This window comes from Suricata suricatta, chromosome 2 (assembly GCF_006229205.1).
Source record: "Suricata suricatta isolate VVHF042 chromosome 2, meerkat_22Aug2017_6uvM2_HiC, whole genome shotgun sequence".
In the NCBI taxonomy this organism is placed as follows: Eukaryota; Metazoa; Chordata; class Mammalia; order Carnivora; family Herpestidae; genus Suricata; species Suricata suricatta.
In genome coordinates, this window is record NC_043701.1 from 32426193 (window position 1) to 32449994 (window position 23802).

At 34.6% G+C, this 23802-nt stretch overlaps 1 protein-coding gene across 1 annotated transcript in view; it reads right to left on the reverse strand.

Moving 5' to 3' along the window:
* The window catches only part of CAPZA2 (capping actin protein of muscle Z-line subunit alpha 2), a 56611-nt gene that overhangs the window by 17017 nt on the left and 15792 nt on the right, over positions 1 to 23802 (reverse strand). Inside the window, exons 2-4 of the mRNA XM_029924573.1 lie at positions 12019 to 12082; positions 7616 to 7667; positions 1238 to 1301 (exon numbers count right to left, since the gene is read on the reverse strand). Coding sequence (XP_029780433.1) covers positions 1238 to 1301; positions 7616 to 7667; positions 12019 to 12082 — 180 coding nt within the window. The remainder of the gene's footprint in view (positions 1 to 1237; positions 1302 to 7615; positions 7668 to 12018; positions 12083 to 23802) is intronic.

Consider the following 23802-nt stretch of genomic DNA (forward strand, 5'->3'; position numbering starts at 1 on the left):
CTTGATCCTTCATCAGGTGATGGACATTTAGGTTCTTTCCATGTTTTGGCTATTGTTGACATTGCTGCTATGAACATTGGGGTACATGCATTATTTTTTTGCATATTTCTGAAGTCTATTTATTAGTATCTCAAGTTTTTAAATCTATGATCATATGTGAGATTAGTGTAGTTTGCTTTTTTTGTTTTACCTTTATTAGATTTAAGTATTAATGTTATGCTAAGTTCATAAATGAGTTTGGGAGCTATCCAATATTTTTAAAAGATGGATTCCCTGGGCTCAGCAAATATCCTTCTAGGGATTTATCTTAAGAAAATAACAGTCAATGTGTCCAGAGGTACAAAGATGTACAATAGCTTTGTTTACAATTAAAGAAAAAAAAGGAAAAAAAAACATCTCCCAACAGAAAGAAAATAAATTTAGGAGATTCATAAAATGAAACACTAAATAGCTTCATATATATGTATACATGTGTATACACCCATGCATGTCTATATCTACATATGCCTGTTTTCTCTGCAGTTACAAGTCATCTTCTGTCTATGCTTTCTTCCCCCCTGTAAATACAAGACTACATACTATATAATGAATAATGCCAAATGCAAGCTTTGACATATGAGCCACTTAGAACTGTTACAACTTTCATATTCTACCTACCAGCTCCTTCTTCATACTGTTTTACGTAAATTGTGCCTCACAAAAGCACAATATGAATACAATCACTGTTCAGTTATTTGTAACTCTAAACCAAAAAAAACCCAAAAAACAAAACTAGTCGTGACCTTTGGTGGCTTTTCTTAGCTTAGCAATACTAGCTTCCACTTTGAAAGAAAAGATTTAACAATTACTAAATGCTAAGTTACTCACATGAAGAACTGTAGAATTCCAGAGCAACCAAAATATGATATAAATCTTACTAATATATATTCTAGATTTTGGATTAATATAGGATTGATTTTTTTTTCCTATAAAAAACAAGAAAGTAGATTTAAAGCAATTATTTTCTAAAATCTTAAAAGAATTACATTTGAATACTTCTAAAAGGGACTTTGTGCTAATAGTATTATTGGTCTCAACAAAAGAAACTAAATTTTCAATTACTTTGCTCATAAGTGGCTATGATTAAAATGAACACTTTTTAATCTTTAAATATACCACTTCACAATTCTTGCAGAATACATTAACCATTATAAATGAAATAAAGAATATTCAGATCCTGTGTTCATACGAAACATACCTGATCTTCATAACCTTCAATTTTTACTGGAGTAAACTGGTCCAAGTTATACTGTGCAAATGCACTAAAAAAGAAAAAGGCCAATTATTCAAAGTTACAAACTTAACACTCTTAAAACAGTATGAACAATTCACTTGTTAATATATCTGCTGCACTGCATATGACAAGTTAAATAAAACTAATTCTCCATTATTGATCTTATATTAACCATAATTATTATATAGATATGGCAATTTTTAAAACGGATGAATAATATCCAGCCTTTAATGTTTAGCAAAAGAAAATTAAATCAGTAAATATAATTTGACTTTTCATTCAAAACCTTGAAAGTAAAGGTTAGCCATCTACAGATCCAATTATTCGAGTATATATTTAGTATACAACACACCAGGAAACAGAGTAGGTGCTACAAGAGATGCAGAGTAATCCGATCCTATGATCAAAGGACTTACAGTTGAATAAGAGAGATAATAGATAAATATAATCATAACAAAGTAGAAAGTCCTATAAGAAAATGACCAATAAAGAAAGCATTAAGAACCATTTCATTTCATTTCATAGAGAGAAACAGAGAAAGAGATAGAGATGGTGCAAATGAGCAAGGGGCAGAGAGAGAGAATCCCACGCAGGCTCCGCACTGAAAACGGGGCTGGAGCTCACCCAACGCAGGGCTCCAACTAACCAACAGTGAAGTCATGACTTGAGCTGAAGTTAGATGCTTAACCAAAGGAGCCACTCAGGTACCCCAAAGAGAATACATATTTTTAAAAACTATATTCCATGAAGGTAAGAATAAGAAGAGAAGTAGAGGTGATTTCATTAGAAATTTGACAAGGAAAAATGGCCTTGAAATAATGGGTAGAGTATTCCATTTAGAGACCAGGATAAACAAAACACATGAGAAGATAGGTTAGGTCCACATTATAAGAAGCACATAGCATGTGTTCAATTATACTTACTGAAAGGCCCTGACTGATAGAATAATTACTTCATTTGAGAGGCAAAGCAGAATCACAGAAACTTTTTGAGAAAGAAGAACCTAACTACCTCTAAAGATGAATCGGGCAGCAGTGTGTATGACAACTGGACAGTGGAGCAACTAGCGCCCCCAGCCCCACCCCCACCCCCTGAAAAAGCAGTAGGTTATTATTAGGCAAATGTCCGTGTTAAAACTGCTGAAGATCTGAAGTAGGCAATGGTGATGAGATGGATTTGAGAATAAAACCTCTCTACTCTAGGAGTTAGTAATGGTAAATTACATATTTATGTAATATGTATTTATAGGAAAGCTTTTCATAGTACAAAAAATTAACTAAAAATATGTAAGGGTCATATATAACCTGGGAATTTCTTTTCTCCACTTAACAGAAAAGATATTGAGTATTTTAAAATTTGGAAATACATCTCTAAACCTAATCTACCTGGAAGATTTTCTAGATGGCAAGAGGTCCACTGAATTTCCAGGTTAGCTACTGAGTCTCATCTAGAAAGAAATGTTTGGTTGAGCAAAGCACTACTGGTAAATAAGCAGACTAGCAAATGCAAAAATTAGCAATACAGAACTATTAGCTGTCAACTTACTGATACTGAATGTTCAAAAACGACGAGGGAGTGGGTAGACACAGAAATGTATGATGTGGGAGGGGGAAGAAGGATAGTATTTACTCACTTTCGATTTTCTTTAACTCATTACAACTGTAATTTTCCTAACAATAGCTTCAACATAGCCAAGCAGTTACTAACCTTTAAGTGAATTTATCTCAAAAGTATGTTTGTGATGGGAATAAAGGTCTTCTAGATCACTTAGATATTAGGACTCCCTTTCCAATGAAAGACATATTTAAATAATATATGTAGATTGTAATTTGATCCTTGGCCTTTTACTGCCCATAATATCAAACCCCATCCATCTATCACTTGCGAGTAAAGAATGAAGAAGAAATCTGAAAAGGAGACCATGAGTGTAAGATAGGTGAATTTTTTTCTTAAATGCTCAAGGCAAGTTAAATAGGTGACAGTTACATGGTACTGTGGGAAAGGTACTCACTAACCTAGGAGTCAGGATACAGAATACCTAGGTTTTGTCCAAACCCTGCTATTAGCTAGCACGGGGCCTACTTACCTTTTCTATAGAAAGAAGGGTTTGGACTAGATGACTTCCAGAGTCCCTTCCAATTCATAATATTCACTCCACCCACCCAGTCATCATCTATTCACCGGTCCCTCCACCCAGGCAAATCCAGGTGTTAAGCCCTCTATTAGACACAGTAAAAACAGTGATTGCTCTGCTCTTACAGAGTTCTGTAGCCCAATCATCCATTTCTAAATATTTGTTCCTGTATTTAAATTTTTACATCCATTAATATTGGTCTTAGACCAGTCACACATTATACTTTTCACTAGTTGTCTCCCTCAGTTGAGCCACTTTATTTCCCTATTTACTATTCAAACCCTGGACATCATTTAAATTCAGCTCAAAGCCACTTCTAAATAGAAATTAAAAGTTCCTTCCTTTGGGCTCCAAAAGCCTTTGATATGCCTTTATTATGGTAATACTTTATTTCATTTGGCCTGATACTAAACATCTCTGCCCATTAGAAAATCCCTAAGAGGCTTATTTATCTCATTATCACAGTGATGTCTGGCATTCATAGGTCAGTTGAATAAAAGGCTCTTTCTGGACATTTGAAAGTTAGACTTGAGAGTACCAACTCTTTGGTATGTCTACTTTTCCATCCTATGAAACATACCGAATTTGTGCCCCTAGTAAAAACATCCCAATAAAACCACTCAAGAATAGCAGCCATATTTTCCCCCTTACAAAAAGATAGGAGAGAAGGATTAAAAGAGTTAAAGCAGCAGGGGAAAGGTGAAAGAAAGAAAAGAAGTACGTATATGTACGATAGAGAAGTACTTGAACAAAAGGAATTCAGTATCAAAGATCACGAGTCACAAGAAATGCAACTACAGCTATGCACTTACTCTGGTGAAACGGCCACTAGGACACGTTCTAAATGTTTTAATTATGCCTTGCAGTTTTTGTTATGTATTTTGGACAGCTTCAAAGCTCGGTGATAAAGTTTCTTTAGAGGGTGAAACCAAGTTTGGAGATATCTTAAAAGTAATTTAGAACCAAATTTAGTGAATAATGAAGATACTATTTCTGCTTGAAAATTACTTCCTGGGGCGCCTGGGTGGCTCAGTCAGTTAAGCCTCCGCTTCGGCTCAGGTCAGATCTCACATTCGTGAGTTCGAGCCCCGCAGTCAGGCTCTGTGCTGACAGCTAGCTCAGAGCCTGGAGCCTGCTTCCATGTCTGTGTCTCCTTCTCTCTCTCTGCCCCTCCCCCTCTCATGCTCTGTCTCTCTCTCTGTATCAAAAAAATAAATAAAACATTAAAAAAAATTAAAAAAAAAAAAGAAAATTACTTCCTATAGAGGACACTGTGACCAGTTAACCAATGATTTAAGACATATTTCTCAGGGGTGCCTGGGCGGCTCAGTTGGTTAAGTGTCCGACTGACTCAGGTCATGATCTCACTGTTCATGGGTTCAAGCCCCGCATCGGCCACTGTGTTGACAGCTAGCTCAGAGCCTGGAGCCTGTCTTCAGACTCTATGTCTCCCTCTCTCTCTGCTCTTCCCCTGCTCATGCTGTCTCTCTCTCAAAAATAAATAAAAACATTAAAAAAAAATTTTTAAAGACATATTTCTCACTTCACAGATACCCTCAGATGTCTACCAAATGAATTCAAATGAATAGTTTTGAGAAATTTAGTATGAAGAATACTACAGAGTCAACCAAAAGACTCAGTATTTTCTCTAAATGTTCATCTAGTAAGCAATCCCTTAATAGTATAACTATATACAAAGCAGTCTGTACTTTCTCCTTAAGGTTTTGATGCTTTTTCTTGGTAAACATCTTATTTTATCATTAGTTACTGATTTCTTCAGCCTCGTTTCCTTAGAATATCAGAATAACAGGTATTCCCATGCATACAAATCATGAAATATGGACTACAATTGTCCCCCAAATGTGTTTCATAATAAAAAGGATATGTAGCTCCCATTCTCATTTCTTTTTAGAACAAATATAATTTATTTAATTTTAATGTAAAAACCATAACCAGATAAACACTTCCTTGGACAAATAAAAATTTCAATACTTTCATCACTGAGTCAAATGTGGCTATTTCATACCACTTATAAAATTATGAACATTTCTTTGACCTTCATTAAACTTTATTCTGCTGGGGGAAAACTCTTATTTTTTCAACAAATCAAGTTTCTCATTTTCTTAACTAAAAACAAAACAAAATCAAAACCACTAATTCTTGCACCTACATGAAACAACCCACATATTTATTTACCACAGAAAATTCAGAGAAATAGTTTACTTTGAAAGTATTGCTGTTAGAAGTTATATATGCTGTACATTTTCTTTTTGTCCATAAGATTTTTGTCAACATGCTATATGCTACTGTAAATAAAAGTCATTTTATTTGGATATACAAATAATTTAAACAGGGTTTTAAAAAACTTAGGAATAAATAGCCATTGGCTCAGAAGCTAATAACTAAAGTCAAAGATATAGAATAAATGGATTTCTATGAGCACTTTAAATATAATAATTAAGAGGAGTGGAAGCAATCCAAATATCCATTGGCAGATGAATAGGTCAACAAAATGCAATTTATAAACTCAGTATTAAAAAGAAATTCTGACATGTGCTACAACATGGAAGAACCCTGAAAACATTATGTTGAGTATACTAATCTGCCACAAAATGACAAATAATGTATGATTCCACTTAAGTGGTCAAATTCATAGAGACAGAAAAGAGAATGGTAGTTGCCAGAGACTGAGGGAGGGGAGAATGAGAAATTATTGTTTAATGCGTATGGACTTTCAGTCTGGGAAAATTTTAAAAGTTCTGGAGATGGACAGTGGTCACAGTTACAATGTGATTGCAATCAATGCCAAAGACCCATATTCCTAAAAATCATTGAATTTTATATTATGTACATTTTCTCAGAATAATAAGTAATAAATATGGTGGGACAAGCGAAGAGGATTAAGAATACACTTATTATGATGAGCACTAAGTAATTTACGGAATTGATGAATCACTATATTGGACATCTGAAACTAATATAACATTGTTATATTAATTATATTGGGATTAAAAACATAAATAAAGATTTCTCTTAAAAAAAAAGAGGGGCGCCTGGGTGGCTCAGTCGTTTAGGCGTCTAACTTTGGCTCAAGCCATTATCTCATGGTCAGAGAGTTCGAGCCCCGCATCAGGCTCTGTGCTGACAGCTCAGAGCCTGGTGCCTGCTTTGGTTTCTGTGTCTCCCTCTTCCTCTGCTCCTCCCTGGCTCATGCTCTGTCTTTCAAAAATGTATAAATGTTAAAAAAAAAATTTTTTTTTAAAACCAGGAAATTAAATCAAAAGCAAAATCAGATATGCTTACAAGTCTGTTGAACTTCTACCTTCAATAGAGTTAAATGTAAAGGACAGATTATTGATAAAGCCTTGAAACATTACAAAAATAGAATAAGAGCAAATTTACCCCATTGGTAAGGATTTCATGTATTAGGTAGAATACTAAGATGAAAAAAAGATGCCTAGATGGACACTAAATACTTTGTATGGCACAAAAATCTGTTTAATTTTATCATTTTCCAATGAATTATGGAGTTAGTGAGCCTCACATAGGGGATGGAGATGGGAATAGAGAAGAGAATCAATTATTTCTCTGAAATCCTAAGACAGTTATGGCAAGTCATGATTGTGGTCACTGATCCAAAGATGATGTACTAGGATTTAAACTGGCTAGTTATTTGAATCACTCACAAATCTAGCAAATATTTATTTACTTAGTATGTGTCACATACTATGTTAGGTATTTATGGATGGATAAAATAAATTCCTAATTCTCAAAAATCTATTAGGATCAGACACGTAACAAAAAGTAAAACCTGCATAAAAAAGCAATCACAATTTCAAAAATCAAAAGTTTCTAAAATAATTTTATCCATTCCTGAAAATGCCAAAATGTAGGGGGTGTGTGTGTATATATATATATATATATATGTAAGTATTCAAGCCACTACCAAACACTCAATAGAAAATTTCATGTTATAATTGTGTCCCTACGTCCCTCTGTGAATCAAAAATATTTCTTTCTTAGCTGATACACAGATAAAATAGACGTATATAAACTTGATCAAAAATACTTTTTTAGTTGAGTACACACATATAATACATGTATATATTTAAACTTGATGTGCAAATATCTATTTCAGGAAATTAAAAACCACTTTAAAACATTTTTTCTCATCATATCATTTAGTTATGTTAACATGTAATACTTACTGAGCTGCTCCTTCCCTGAGAAGATTATCATTATTAAGTAGTAACCGAACATCTGCAAAATAAGTATTATGTTTTCTATATTATTACAGGCTTGAAATTTCTATATAATGAATGCAGATTAATTTAATTATGTATCGACACTCCCTACTTTCCTCTTACCCCCAACACGTAAGGAAGATCAAAACTTGACTCTGATGAACAAAATAACTATAAAAACATACCATCATATTATTTATTAGAAGAGACTGGTTAGAAATAAGAGAATTAAATATAAATACAGATTTCCAGGCATGCCTGAGTGGCTCAAGTTGGTTAAGTGTCCGACTCTTGATCTCAGTTCAGGTCTTGATCTCACAGTTTTGAGTTTAAGCCCTGTGTTGGGTTCTGCAGTGGTCATGAAGCCTACTTAAAAAAAATACAGGTTTCCCCAGGTACCTGAAAGTTCACTTTCCGCCAGTTGGTTTTTACCTGTTTTTGCTGAGTCTAATACAAGGAGGATTTTCACTTTTACCAAATTGTAATTGTTTCTCCACTTTATGCTATTTCAGTTTATGGAAGATTTCACAGAATGGATGTGGGGGAAACCTGTACATGTTATTTTATACCTTTAGTTGCCAATGTAGGCAAACTGTAATGTGTTTCCAAAGTAGAGATAAGCTCCACCAAAAAGATGGTCTGGTAACAGGGCAGCTGGGTGGTTCAGTCGGTTAAGCCCCCAAATCGGGCTCAGGTTATGATTTTGCAGTCAGGCTCTGTATTGACATTTTGGAGCTTGGAGCCCATTTCAGATTCTGTGTCTCCCTCTCTCTCTGTCCTTTCCCTGCTTGTACTCTCACTCTCTCAAAAATTAATAAACATTAAAAACATTTTTTTTAATAAGATCTGGTAAGATCAGCAGAAGACGGATGCCTCCTAGTTTGACAACACTATCATGAGTTTCACATGAATCTGCTCCATAGAAAAAGGGATTAAGCAAGAAACAGCTTGTGAAATGAACACAGATGTAGACATTTCTGTCCTCAGACAGCTCATGTTCAAACAACAGATGAATGCAGTTAGTTCAATATGGATAACTGCTTTATTTGATTTAGCAATCTCTTTAGTTATTAATTCTTAATTCTGTTCTAATTTTAGACTCAATTATTATGTAGACACTTTCCTACTTATCATTCAACATAACTTTAAAAATAATACTTTTATTGGAAAATCCAAGCACTTTGTAAAATAAGGGAAAAAAATCACATAATCTCACACAAAAAACCCCAAAAATATTGCATTCTAATCGTTATATTTTATTTCCCTACACATTTGGCTATTTCACACGGTTGCTATCATAAAGTACATATCACAATGTACCCTAATCTTTTCATTAAATGAAAATAACACAACTAACCTAAGTATCTTCCACTAAGTAACTGGTTAAATACAATATAAGCACGTATATAGTTCTTATAACAGTGTAAAATTAAGCAGCCATTAAAAATAATGTAGATGTGAAAAAAATGTAGAAGTGTATTTATCAACATGAAATACATCCATAACATGATATAAACAGGAAGAGAAAAATTCAGCATGTATAGTATTACCTTATTTATGTAATGTTATATATCTGTATCTAAACTAAGTGATATTAGAAGTATTTCATTCAAATGCTGGAGAACGAGAGGGTAGAATTCTGGGCCATTTTTGGGTTCATTTTTGTATTTTGAACATTTTAGAATGCCTATGAATCATTTTTACATAAATCATAAAGTTACTTTAAAAGAAAAAATATTGACTATTCATACGCCTCTTTTCAGTAGCAGGCTCTAATTAAAAAAAAAAAATCTTTCACTAACCACTAAAATAATACTAATTTGATTTCTAAGTTAACTGATTTTAAACAATGGAAGCCACTGCCTAAAAATTATTTTTAAAAATACCCATATTTAAAATTATAGTTATTTCTGTATCACAAAGCAAACTGAGGAGTTCTACTTGATAAATATGATGCTTTCATGTTCAATACTGAAGACATGATCATTAACAGATTTAACAGGGGTACTGCATGGTAATATATCTTTTCCAGTTCTAAATGTGAAAAAATTTAAAAGTTAGCTTTATGCTGGAAAAAAAAGTCCTGCTTTAATCATAAGGAAAGTATAGAAGAATCTGAATACAACCTACTCTTATAGAAAGGATCAGGCTGTGGTTCCAAGCCAGGCTACACATTGGACCCATAAAGCGGTGAGTATAAGGCTTAAAAAAAATTTAAATAAATAAATAAATAAATAAATAAATAAGCTCCAGCCCAGAGCTACCAAATCAATACCTGAGAATGAAATTTATGTTTCAGTGATTTTCACCACCAGCCTAAGAAACAGTATTTGGGAACCACTAAACTAGCAAGATTTTATGACTTGGCAATTCTAAAATTTGTGATTTCTCCTGGAATTACCACACTGGTGTTATCAACAAAAATAGCAACGAAAATAATAACATTTATGAATTTCCCCCTCAAATATTTAATTCCCTTTTATCTTTAAAATACTCCCTATTTAAAACTTCTATAATAGACTATGTCCTACTTTTATTCCATAGCTCACTCTCCACCCCAAGCCTACTGAATGGTTTATCCAAAATGCCCAAACTTATGATACCTCAACACAAAACTTACCCACATCAATTTCCAATGAGACTTAAAAAAGCAATTTCTAGGACTCATTCTTTTAGGGCCTTTTTGATTAACAAATCTGTAGGGCATTTATTCAAGGTATGAACATTAAGTGAAAAACACATGAATTGTACAACAGTATGGGGGCCATTCACTTTAGTGAGGTTTCACCATTATCACTTTAAGTTGCATGCCACCTTTGGACCTAAGAAAAGTAGAGGCTGACATATTAAAACAGAAGTTAAACTCTACAGGAAGCAGAAATATTTCTGAATTCTCTCCCAACTTCCCAATACACTACCTGAGATTTTACAGTTATCTTAAACGGTACAGAATACAGTATAGACTTGCCATTCTTTCTCTAAGAGTAGCTCAGTAATTAAATTTTTAAAGACATAAAAATTACCATATATAATTCCATGCACTAAATCATGTATTATTATAGTTTGTGGATGATTTAAGGGATTTTCAATTTTTGCCTCATTTCTTGACTTTCAAACCTCATTTTGAGGTGAGATTGCATTATATCTTACATTATGAATGAAAATTAGTGATTATCTTCTTTTTTTTTTAATGTTTTATTTATTTTTTATACAGAGAGGGACAGAGCATGAGAGGGGGAGGGGCAGAGAGAGAAGGAGACACAGAACTGGAAGCAGGCTCCAGGCTCTGAGCTAGCTGTCAGCACAGAGCCTGACGCGGGGCTCGAACCCACGACCGTGAGATCTGACCTGAGCCGAAGTCGGACGCTTAACCGACTGAGCCACCCAGGTGCCCCGTGATTATCTTCTTAAAAACATGTTTAAATAGTTTACTCTGAAATAGAATGTTTAAAAAATGACACTAAAGAATCCTGGGTAAATTAGTTTTATTTAAGACAGTGAAGGCCAAATGTTATTTAAGCAGAAATAACACATTTACAGGATCTACAGTAAGTTATTCTTAAATGACCATGTCATTCTTATTGTTAAAAAGGAACTATTATTAGAGTTTTTATAGTAACCAGGACTGTATAACGATTTAAAATTCTGCTTTGGGTATAGAATAATAAAAATGTTTGCCACTGCGGTTTAAAGAAGGGCATGCTGTGAACTAATTTACCATATATAAATTAAATAGTTTTCCAACGTGCTCTCATCTTCTGAAATGGTGAAACAATGTTTATTCCTCTCTTTGTTTTTGGCTGTTCATATTACTCTAATAGGTTTTACTTTTTTTTTTTTGCTATTTATTTTTGAGAGAGAGAGAGAGAGAGAGAGAGAGAGACACAGCACAAGTGGGGAGGGGCACAGAGAGAGGGAGATGCAAAATATGAAGCAGGCTCCAGGTTCTGAGCTGTCAGTACAGAGCCAGATGTAGGGCCAGAACCCACAAACTGCGGGATCATGATCTGAGCAGAAGTCACAGGCTCAACCAACTGAACCACCCAGGTACCCCAGCTTTTCTTTCAAAGAAATACAAAAATGCATTACACAATTCAAAAACTGGTTAAAATTTTATCTTTTTAAAAAATTTAATATTACTCTTTTAAGGTCGACTTATTCAAACATAATTATCATATATATCATAAGTATATTCTAACCATTATAAAATCCAGATTGACAAAAATTTTCATTGTAATACAGAAAGTACAGATTTTTCTACATACACTACCCCCACCAGTTTTGTTATTTTGGTTATATAATTTATTCTTTTTAAAAAAAGGAGTGCCTGATATATCAAGGCTTAGTGTTATGAATTAAATACTCACCATTAAACACTTCATTAAATTCTCCAGGAGGGGCATGAATAATGAATTTTGCTGCTATACGCACCTAAAATAGAAATGAAGATATAAATGTTCCATAGGCCTCCACTAAAATAACCAAAAAAACATGCAAAATTATACTACTTCAAAGTTCTACTGAAAATGGCTTAACAATTTTTTAAAGATAGTGATACTTCTTCAAACTGTATTATTGTTTCAATTATTTAATATAATTCACAATGTATAGGCTAACTGCAGATAAAATACATCTTTAATGTATTAAAGGATTCAAAGCTACCTAACATATGAATGTTTTTTTATAAGCAAATTCTTCTTTTGAAATAAACTGGAAAAAAGAGTATCAATCAAGAAAAGTTGTATGTTTGAAGAAATAAGATGCATTTAGGTACAATAAAGAAAATAGATATACTATATTTATGTTTCTGTAAAATCACAAATTTAGTAAAAAATATATAAAATAAGAGAGGAAGAAAGGTCTAAATTCAAAATGTTTTTAAAAGGAGATCTGACTGAAGACATTTCATTAAGTAAAACTTTCTATTGGTAGACATGATTATTTTAATGAAAAATCCCCAAAAACATAAAACACAATACTAATTTCCATGTAAATGTAATAAAACATCTGCAGGACTAGCGTCCTGAACACTACAGAAAATATTAAGGAAAGAAATCAAAGAAGAGCTAAATAAACTGAGAGAAATGTTCATGGATTGGAAGACTCAATAATGTGAAGATGACAATTTTTCCCAAACTAGTCTATAGAATCAATGGAGGCCCAATCAAAATGAAATCAGTATTTTTCTTGTCTTTTTGTTTTAATTTTTTTTAATGTTTATTTTTGAGAGAGAGAGAGACAGAGTGAAAGTATGAGAGGGGCAGAGAGAGGGAGACAAACTCTGAAGCAGGCTCCAGGCTCCCAGCTGTCAGCAGAGTCTGATGCGGGGCTCCAATTCACAAAATGCTAGATTATGACCTGAGCCGAAGTTGGATGCTTAACTGACTGAGCCACCCAAAAGCCCAGAAAGAGGATTTTTCTGATACATATAAACAAGTTGACTCTAACACTTATATGTTTTATGTATTATTACTTTTCTATGCATAAAGGATGTGATGAATGCCGATTCTGGCCATGTATTAAGACACCCCCTCCCCAAATGCAAGCAAGATTTTAAAAAGTCACTGTGAAGACTAAAATAACCCCAAACCCATACACATGGTATTAAAAATAGATTTTGGTTAAGAAATGAGAGGATGGGGCGCCTGGGTGGCTCTGTCAGTTAAACATCTGACTTCAGCTCAGGTCATGATATCCCAGTTCTTGGGTTTGAGCCCCATGTTGGGCTCTGTGCTGACAGCTCAGAGCTTGGAGCTTGCTTAGGATTCTGTGTCTCCCTCTCTCTCTGTCCCCTCCCCCACTTATGCTCTGCTTCTCTTTCTCAAAAATAAATAAACATCTTTTAAAAATTAAAAAAAATAAATGAAAGGATAAAATGTTCTCTCATACCCTTAATAGTAAATGCAAACTAGTAGAAGACATGTGAACTAGGACAGCCAAAATAATTTAAAAAAAGAACAAAGTTGCAGAATTTACACTACGTGATTTCAAGAGTTAATGGATCTAAACTAAGAGTCCAAAACATATATATATATATATATATATATAGCCAAACAACTTTGATAAAGGTGCAAATACAATTCAATGGAGAAAGAATTTGTTTTCAACAAATGATATTTAATTAATTAGATACCCATGAGCAAAAAACATGAACATTAGCATAAACCTCATACCTTATAAAAATTGCATCAAAATGGATCATAACTCTACATGTAAAACATGGAACTTAAAAAAAATAAAGAAAAAGAAGAAAATCATGACCTAGGCAAAAATTTCATAGATACAATATGTAAACCCTCATCCATTAAAAAAACAGACTGACAAACTGGTCTCCACTGAAATTAAACCTCTTGCTCAGTTAGTTAAGAGAATGATAAGACAAGCTACAAATTGGAAAAAATATTAGCAAATCACATATCTGACAAAGGACTTGTATCCAGAATATAAACTCAAAACTCAACAGTAAGAATATAGTAAGCAGAAGTCTTGGGCACTTCACTGGATAGGATATACAGAGGACAAATAAATGCACAAAAGGATGTGCAACATTTTAAATCATAAGGGAAACAAATACTGAAATCATGAAACACTACTGCATACCTAACAGAATGGCTAAAATAAAAAAGACTGATAATACCAAGTACTGGTGAGGACGCAGAGCTAGAACTCTTAATACATAGTTGTGGCAATGCAAAATGGTACCAAGCAGTCTGGAAATCAGTTTGGCAATTTCTTACAGTTAAGCACGCACCACATAACAATCTCATTTCCAGGTATCTACCCTAGAGAAATGCAAATCTATAAAAATCTATTCACAAATGCTCAAAACTGGAAACCCAAAACTCAAATGTCTACAAATGAGTACATGTATAAATAAAAGATGGTCTTTCTACACAATGGAATACTACTATATGCTTTGTTTTTTCAAAATTATTTTCTTCTAAATGTTTAAAATTACTATTAAAATCAAAACCCAAAATATAAAAAATAATTTTAAAATATGCAAGGGTGGGGTAGGGTACAGAAGCAGTGCATGCTAAATATACATTGAAATCTATTATGTTTATGTAAATGTCTTAACTTCTTAATTTCCTTCATTGTATGCTGCACTGCACCCCAGTCCCCACTGAGACAAGGAGCTATTAGCCTTAAAAACAAAGTCTTAATCATTACTACAGGCAACAAATAAAAGTTATGGTAACTTGCTGATGAATTTATCATTATTAATTTTTTTCAAAAACATTTAGTATTTTGAAGTAATTGTTTTTAACAGCCCTAATGACATATAAAACTTGCAAAATTAAGGTACTAATTAATAGCAAGTAGTGTACATATAGCATATTTACTAATTGCTAAGTTGCTGAGCTTTAAAAATTTCAAGTTGTTTCAAAAAAAGGGACATATGCCATCAGAGTTTTAATCAGTTCTACTTGGAGTTTTCGCCAAGAAACCAAAAATGATCTAATTTTTTTCCCTACATACTTATTTGCCTTTGTTATTGCACTAAATGTATGCACTTAGTACACAGTGACCAAAGTTAAGGATTGCTCACAATAACCAAAGTGAATAATGGGTCAAAAGAAGTACCATGACATTAAGGGCTGGAAGGTCATGGGAGCTGTCTGAGAACCCAAAACACAACTTGGATTACACCAGCTATGCTGAGAGATTTGTAATCTGTTCTCTGTGAATTGCACCAACTAAGAAGAATGTGATTTTTGGATTTCTCAGACGCTAGAGGAAAGGAAGTACATCCCCCACAGTAAATGCTTGTCTTCTAAGAAATTGTTCAATCATCAGGGTATCTTCTAAGCACACTTAGAGACTCAACGTGTCCCTACATCCATTTTTCTTAGTTGACTTTTTTCTTAATTTTTAAAACTAATTACTCTATCCCACTTCTAAATCCAAGAAAAGAAAAAAGGTCATACAAGGGTTCCCAAGAGTAGGATGAATTTCTGAAAATAACAAAACACATACTTCCTCAAAGGTTTTCTAATACATATAGAGCTTTACTCTATTTACCCCTGGGAATATTATAGCTTTTCTAGAAGAGCCCAGTAAATTATTAGACACATTCTCAGGCCCTCTGCTAAATCTTCTGCATTACCTACCATCTTCTTCCATGTATTATTTGAAATCAAGTCCTTCTAAATTGGAGTCAGATGCAGGAAAGAGTTATTTTATTGTATTCCTAAACTGCAGTTCTAGCTTGATGGAGTGGGGGACTCGGGAGACTTTTTGGGGGGAAGGTTTGGCTAGATGGGAAATTAACTCTTATCTATGTTAGTCATGGGCAGCTGACAGGCACACCTTGTAAAAACTGTACCAATAAGGATAGTTTTAAAAAGTTAACCTACTAATGTAGGCTTAATGTATTAACCCGAGCTAGAAGCTGAAAGAGCTGTATTTTTCCTTTTCTTTCTCCTGAATCCAAATAATATTTTGTGCAAAATATATACAAAAAGATAAACATAACAGAAAGTATATTCCATTCCTTTGTGCTTCTGGTAAAAGAGCAGATACCACATATGACTATAAAGTTACTTACATGGAAGATAAAGTAGTGTATTTAAAATAACATCCAAAATGTCAGTACATGTTAGTCCTGCAAAACAACCACAAGAACAAAACTTCTGCCCATCAACCGTCTGAGACGACACGAAAGTATTACCATCAAACATCTTTTCTGTACACTGCTTTTCTTATGAGCTTTCTTTCTTCCTTTAAAAGAAATTCCACAATTCAAAGAGCAAATTAAGTAATGACAGTAATGAATAGTAACTCACAGAGTAAAATGGGAATCTCTGAGCCTATACTGACATGAAGAAATGAATGAACAAGGGAAAGCTCTTCATTACAATAGAATTTCAACTAATGAATGTAGAAGGAATGACTGAATTACAAAATCACTGTGCGTGACCACTGCAATAACTGTTGCATGCTAAAATCATCAATGGATGCTAAAATTTGTGGGTGAAAGTATGATAAAATGACAACAGGACATTACATGGTCTGAAAAGCAGCTTTCCAAATACTTGACTATATACTCGCATTGAGGAAACGTGCCACACACCAGCTTTACCAAATGATCAAAGTTATAAATAAGAGGAAAAACGGATACCATGTGCCTCCTAATAGGATATACTGAGGACATAGTATCTCTTACAGCCAAAAGTTCATAGGCTGAATCTAATAATGAAGAAATAAACCAAAATTAAGGTACAGTCTACAAAACAGTCTGTACTCTTCAAAAGTGAAGACAGACAATGCTGAGAAATTGTTCCAAACTAAAGACTAAAGAGACATTACAATAAAATTCAGTATGATCCTAGATTGGATCCTGGATTAGCAACTGGTGAAATATAAATAGGGTATGTAGATTGGAAAATAGTATTGTATCAACGTTTAATTTCTTGATTTTCATAACCACACTGCAGTCCTATAAGAGAAAGCCCTAAACAGTGAAGTACTTAGAAAGTGGGGAAAAAACTTCTCCTCTACTGAGGTTGTAGGGATTTCCTCCCAGATACATTTTTTTTATTTAAAATTTTGCTCTTCGCATTTAGGTCTTTACTCCACAGGGGACTGATTTTTGTGTATGATATGAGATGGAGATCCATTTTTTAAATTACACTGTCTTATGGATAAATTAAAAAACCTAATGCTATTTGTTAAAGCATAAATCTTTTCCCCAGTGAAGCAAGGGGATATATAAGAAAAAGTATCTTATATATTCACAATGTTTTAAAAACATGAGTTACTTCCTTATTTCAGTCACAGATATGAAAAACATGTCACACAGCTTAATAAATTCCAAGTACTTCTAAAATGTATCTGATAAATTCAGGAGTCATCACTCAGGTAGTAATTACAAAAATGTACTTCCCTCAAGAAACTACTGAATATTCAATAATATTAGACGACAACAGGAAAAGATGCTGTCCTGTTATTCTGGAGACACTGGCCAGCAGTAAGAAAGTATCATGTAAGTAATGGAAAACAAATTAAAATCTCATTTCTTCTTACAAAGAACTTGTTTTAAAGAGTTCCAGTGGTTGTCTCTGGAAGTAATGAATAATTCATTTTTTACACATAAAAATTCTAGTACGGTTATTTAGTCATTGCTGTAATTCACAATGAGCCACTGTCTCCTTAAAATTAAACAATTTTGGGTTAAATAGAGGATTCTAATTAAGATATGACCCTATCTACCATTTGTGTTTGTTTACAATAGTTTGAAACAACTCATGATTCTGGAGACTCAAAAACAATCTGTTACAGCTTAGACCTTAAAAAACAAAGTAAATGGGTACTTTTTCGATGTTTCATCTATGGATAAGCATTTAATTTAACTTCGAATTTTCATTAAACATCTACACAAACTGTGTTTGAGTAGGGCTGCAATTGTTTAATACAGATTCTCAAATGACAAAAAACTTGTCTCTGTATAACCCATCAAAATGACTTACTTTCAAGAGTTCTCTCTTGTGACCCAGCAATCTCATAAGGTATTCACATAAGAGAAATGAATGCATATGTCCACTAAAGGACAAGAATGTTCATAGCAACCTTATTCATAATAATCCCAAATGCTCACAGGAGGCAAATGGATAAATAAACTGGGGCACCGATGCAAGCAACATTATGAATAAATCTCAAAATCAAGTTAAGTGGAAAGAAGCCAGACGCACACCAAAAATATATACTGTGTGATTCCATTTATATGACATCCAAAATTGGGAAAAACTAATCTTTGGTGATAAAAGTTAAAGCACTGTTGGGTAAAGGGTGCAGGGACTGATCAGAAAGAAGCATGAGAGAACTTTCTGGTGATGGAAAATGTTCTTTAAGTGAACGGTGGCTGCATACAAATTGTGAAAATTTGGGGCACCTGGGTGGCTCAGTCGGTTAAGCATCTCACTCTTGATTTTGGGTCAGGTCATGATCTCACAGTTTGTGAGACACAACACTGTTGTCAGGCTCTGTGCTGACAGTGTGAAGCCTCCTTATTATTCTCTCTCTCCCCCTCTGCCCCACCAGAATGCATGTGTGTGCTCCCTCCCAAAAACATATAAATAAACCTTTTAAAAAAATGAAAATTCACTGAACCGAACATTTAAGACTTGTACATTTTATGGGAGGTAAATTACATCTCAACTAAAAAAAAAATTCTCTCTCACATAAATGACTTTATCTTTTTATTATGTATGTATAAAATGTTAACTTTAAAACTTAGTAACCACACACATAAAGATGGTTAACAGACACATGAAAAGATGCTCATCATTACTTGTCCTCAGGGAATGCAAATCAAACCTACAATGAGATATTACCTCATACCTCTTAGAATAGCTAAACTCAGCACAACCAGAAACAACAGGTGTTGAGGATGATATGGAGGAAAAGGAACCCTCCTGTGATGTTGGGGGGGAATGCAAACTGTTACAGCCACTGTGGAAAGAAAGCAGTATAGAGGTTCCTCAAAAAGGTAAAAATAGAACTACCCTATGGACGAGCAATTGCACTACTGGGTATTTACCCAAGGAATCCAAAACCATTAATTCAAAAGGATACGTGTACCACTACGTTAATGGCAGCATTATTTGCAATAGCCAAGATACGAAAGCAGTCCAAGTGTCCACTGACTGACAAATGGATAAAGAAGTTGTGGCATATAACGGAATATAAGGAATGAAATCTTGGCATTTGCAACAATATGGATGAAGCTACAGAGTATAAGTGAAATAAGTCAAGTCAGAGAAAGACAAATACCATGATTGCATTCATATGTGGAATTTAAGAAACAAATGAGCAAAGGGATAAAAAAAAATTAAAGAAAACACAAGATAAACCAAAAACATACTCTTAACTATACAGAACAACCTGATGGTTACCAGTGGGGAGGGGGTAGAGGGATGGGTAAAACAGGTGATAGAGATTAAGGAGTGCACATATCATGACCTGCAATGGGTGATTAAAATAAAAACTTTGGGTTGGCTGGGTGGCTCAGCTGGTTAAGCATTGGATTTCGGCTCAGGTCATGATCTCACCATCCATGAGTTGGAGCCCCACATTGGGCTCTGTGCTGACAGCTCAGAGTCTGGAGCCTGCTCCTGATTATGTTTCCCACTCTCTCTGCCCCTCCTCCACTAACACTCTGTCTCTCACTCTCTAAAATGAATAAATGTTAAAAAAAATTTTAGATAAAAAACTTTGGGACAACTGGCTGGCTCAGTCAGTGGAGCATGTGACTCTATCCTGGAGTTGTGGGTTCAAGCCTCACGCTGCATACAGAGATCACTTAATAAATAAATAAATAAATCTTTAAAAACCACATAAGGGGCACCTGGGTGGCTCAGTCGAGTGAGCCTCCGACTTCGGCTCAGGTCAGATCTCACGTTCATGGGTTCGAGCCCCACGTCGGGCTCTGTGCTGACAGCTAGCTCAGAGCCTGGAACCCGCTTCTGGTTCTGTGTCTCCTTCTCTCTCTGCCCGTCCCCCTCTCATGCTCTGTCTCTCTCTGTATCAAAAATAAATAAAACACTAAAAAATTAAAATAAAAAATAAAAAATAAAACCCACAAAAAAACCCTCTTAGTAACCATGATAATAATATTTGCTTATTTTCTAATTAAGAGCCACAAACACTTAACATTAATTATTACTGCTACAGTACACAAAAATCCAACATTTTGCTTGCTTTATTTAAAGTAGGCTCCACACCTAACATGAGGTTTGAGCTCAAGTCCCCAAGAGCCAGAGCTGCATGCTCAACTGACTGAGCCAGCCAGGTGCCCCTAACATTTTGCTTTTTTAATAGAAAATGCAGTTAAAATTTTTTGAAGATAAAATTTTAAAGAAAAAAAAATTAAGAACCTTAGGCTTTCATTCTGAATTACAGAGAGTACTATGTTGGCATGAAGCTACTACCTACGGCATCTGTCTCAATCTCCTTAAAAAATACCGGGACATTCTCACTTAAATTGATGGTCAGATATGTCTTAACTCATTTACTTTATCAGTGCACAATTTATAAGAAGGAAATTTCAATGCTCACACTGAATAAACTGAGGTCATCTTTCTAAGAAATCCCACAGTAATGAAATGTCTACATTTGAACGCTACATAGATTTCATCAACTAGTTAGTTTCTGTTTGCAGGGAAGACTCAACTAATAAGGACTGTTGAGACCAAGTAGGCAATACAGGATAAAATAAGTCAAAATCCTTAACATTTCAATTCTAAGTCATTGCACCAAACCGTACAAATGTTATATCAGACATTTCACAGGCAAATATATTAGAATTTGTTCTCAAAACATTATATTAAAACCCCCCATTGAACTCATATAAAAAATATATAGCTAACTTTCCATCTCTCATCCTTCCCAAACCCTCACTGTTTAGCACTGATTTAGTTTGGAAGAAAAAGAAATTCAGAGGGAAAGGAAAAAGAAAATCAGGGACTACTGTATCTGAGTGCTTAGAAAGGTGCCTGGCAGATTGTTGAATAACCAAACATTCAATCTTCTTTCAAGGCAGGATTCCTGCTGCCTCTGCCCTATACTCTGCAGACAGTTATTATCTGTTGAACAAATGCATAAGCAAGAATAAACTCTCATTTATTTAGAACAGTCAGGGAAAACAGTATTTCAAAGAAATAAACATTTTAAGAGTTATCACTAGTACTATTCTACATAGGTTTAATTTTCAAATAAACTACAATCAAAACCACAAAAACTAATATAAAGAAGCAGTATAGTGTATCTTTCTGGAGTCAGACTGACTGGGCTGGATTTTCATCTTCACTACTCATTATCTATGTAAACTTGGGTAAATAAATGATATTAGCTATTATTAGCAGAAGCAGTAGTAGACAATAAATATACCCGTATTAGTATAACTCTGGTTTTTTTTAAATTATTATTCACTTTTTTTTCTGAGAGAGAGAGAGAGGGAGGGAACAAGCGAGCACAAACAAGGAGGGGCAGAGAGAGAGGGTCAGAGGATCCAAAGCAGGCTCTGCACTGATCGCAGAGAGGCCACTGCTGGGCTCAAACTCATGAACCACGAGGTCATGACGTAAGTCAAAGTCAGACGCTTAACTGACTGAGCCACTCAGGTGCCCTGGTATAGCTCTAGGTGTGTTAAAGTAGCCCTGGAACACAGACATTTTCATGTTACATGTTAGTTTCTTTGTATCCTACAGTGATACAAGGGTGGCATATGCCCAGGCATTTCTGTGTTCTTTGTAATGCATTAATTTCTACACACTGACATGCTTTCTCCTCACTTGAAAATCATTCTTTCCCTCTCTATTTGACTCTGCTCATCTCAAAAACCAGTGGTAGCAACAGAGGAGAAAAAGCTGGTTTCCGAGCTGCATGGTGGGAATGGGCAAGATTTAGACTTTTATCTAAGTAAGACCAATGATCTGTACTTTTTTTTTTTTTTACCTTCTATAGACTCCCACTTAAAAAAAATTTTTTTTAATGTTTATTTATTTCTGAAAGAGAGACAGAGCACAAGCAGGGGAGGGGCAGAGAGAGAGGGACACACAGAATCCAAAGTAGGCTCCACGCAGTGAGCTGTCAGCACAGAGCCTGATGCAGGGGTCAAACTCACCAACCACAAGATCATGACCTGAGCTGAAGTCAGACACTTAACTGAGTGAGCCACCCAGGCACCCTGAACTCCCACTTTTTTTTTTAAACGTTATTTATTTTGAGGGGAGGAGGGGCAGAAAGAGGGGAAGAGAAGGAAATCCCAAGCAGGCTCCCTGTTGTCAGCACAGAGCTGACACTGATACAGGAGCTTGATGCGGGGCTCAATCTAATGAACCTTGAGATCATGACCTGGGCTAAAACCCAACAGTCAGACTAACCAATTGAGCCATCCAGGTGACCTTCTAAACTTCCATTTTTTATAGGGAAATTAAGGGGAGGAAATATACCATGATTTCTTAACCTGTTAAAACTCCTAAAATGATATCTACAATTACTCTCTGAGATTGCTGTTATTGCTTTTAATTTATGAAAGAAAACAGAGGTCCAGAATCAGAATATGAATGAAGTTTTGAAATGAACTCCAAGGCTTTTCACAGAGCAACCTCCCACTACAGACAGCATCTCCTTTTATGATGATTCTGAAGACAGGCTAGGAACAAAAGAAAAAACTGGGCAAGCTCACCTACATCCAACAACAAACACTTCCATTATCGCTACACAACAACAGCCCTCAGATCTATACACCCAAATCATCTGTCAAGATCAAGATGCATTTTTCTAAGTATAACTTATTCACTAGAAATCTCCATCAAAATGTCTCAAAGATACTTCAATCCATGTAACCCTAGCCTACTCCCTTCTATTCTTTTAAAATTATTGGCACCATCTAGAAATCATTCCACTTTTGCCTCTCCCTCAGTCACATGATCAGCGCATCTATTTCTCTTGCTCAAATCTAATCCTCTTTTCTTTGATTCCATTCTATTCAGACCCACTTTGTTCAATATTGTTAAAACAGTCCTGTCTCTAATCTCATATTCTTCAAGATTCATTTCCCATTCTACTACCAGACTGTATTTTTTTTGTTTTTAATATTTATTTATTTATTTTGAGACAGAGAGGGGCAAAGACAGAAGGAGAGAGACAATCCCAAGCAGCCTGTGTACTGTCAACACTGTCAGAGCAGGCCTGATGTGGGGCAAGATCTCACAATGTGGGAGATCATGACCTGACCCAAAATCAAGAGTCAGACACTTAACTGATTAAGCTACTGATATTTGTCAATGCAAACTGATTACCCAGACTGATATTTGTCAATGCAAATTCTAATCTTGTTTCTTCCTTAAAATCATCTAACGATTCCCCCACTGCCAACAAAATAAAGCCCAAAGTCCTTAACATGACATATACGTGTCTCCATTATCTGAAGGCTATAAAATTAACTGTTAACAGCATAAATTCTAAAATAAGATTGTATGGACTTAAGACTACAGCTCCACTGCCTTCTACCTGTACGACTATAAGCAAATTAAATTCAGTTGCCTTACTTACAGTTAATGAGATAACACACTTAGAAAAGCGCCTGGCATAGAGTAAGCACTCAAATAATAGCTACTACCTTTTTTTTTACTCTGCCACTTTCA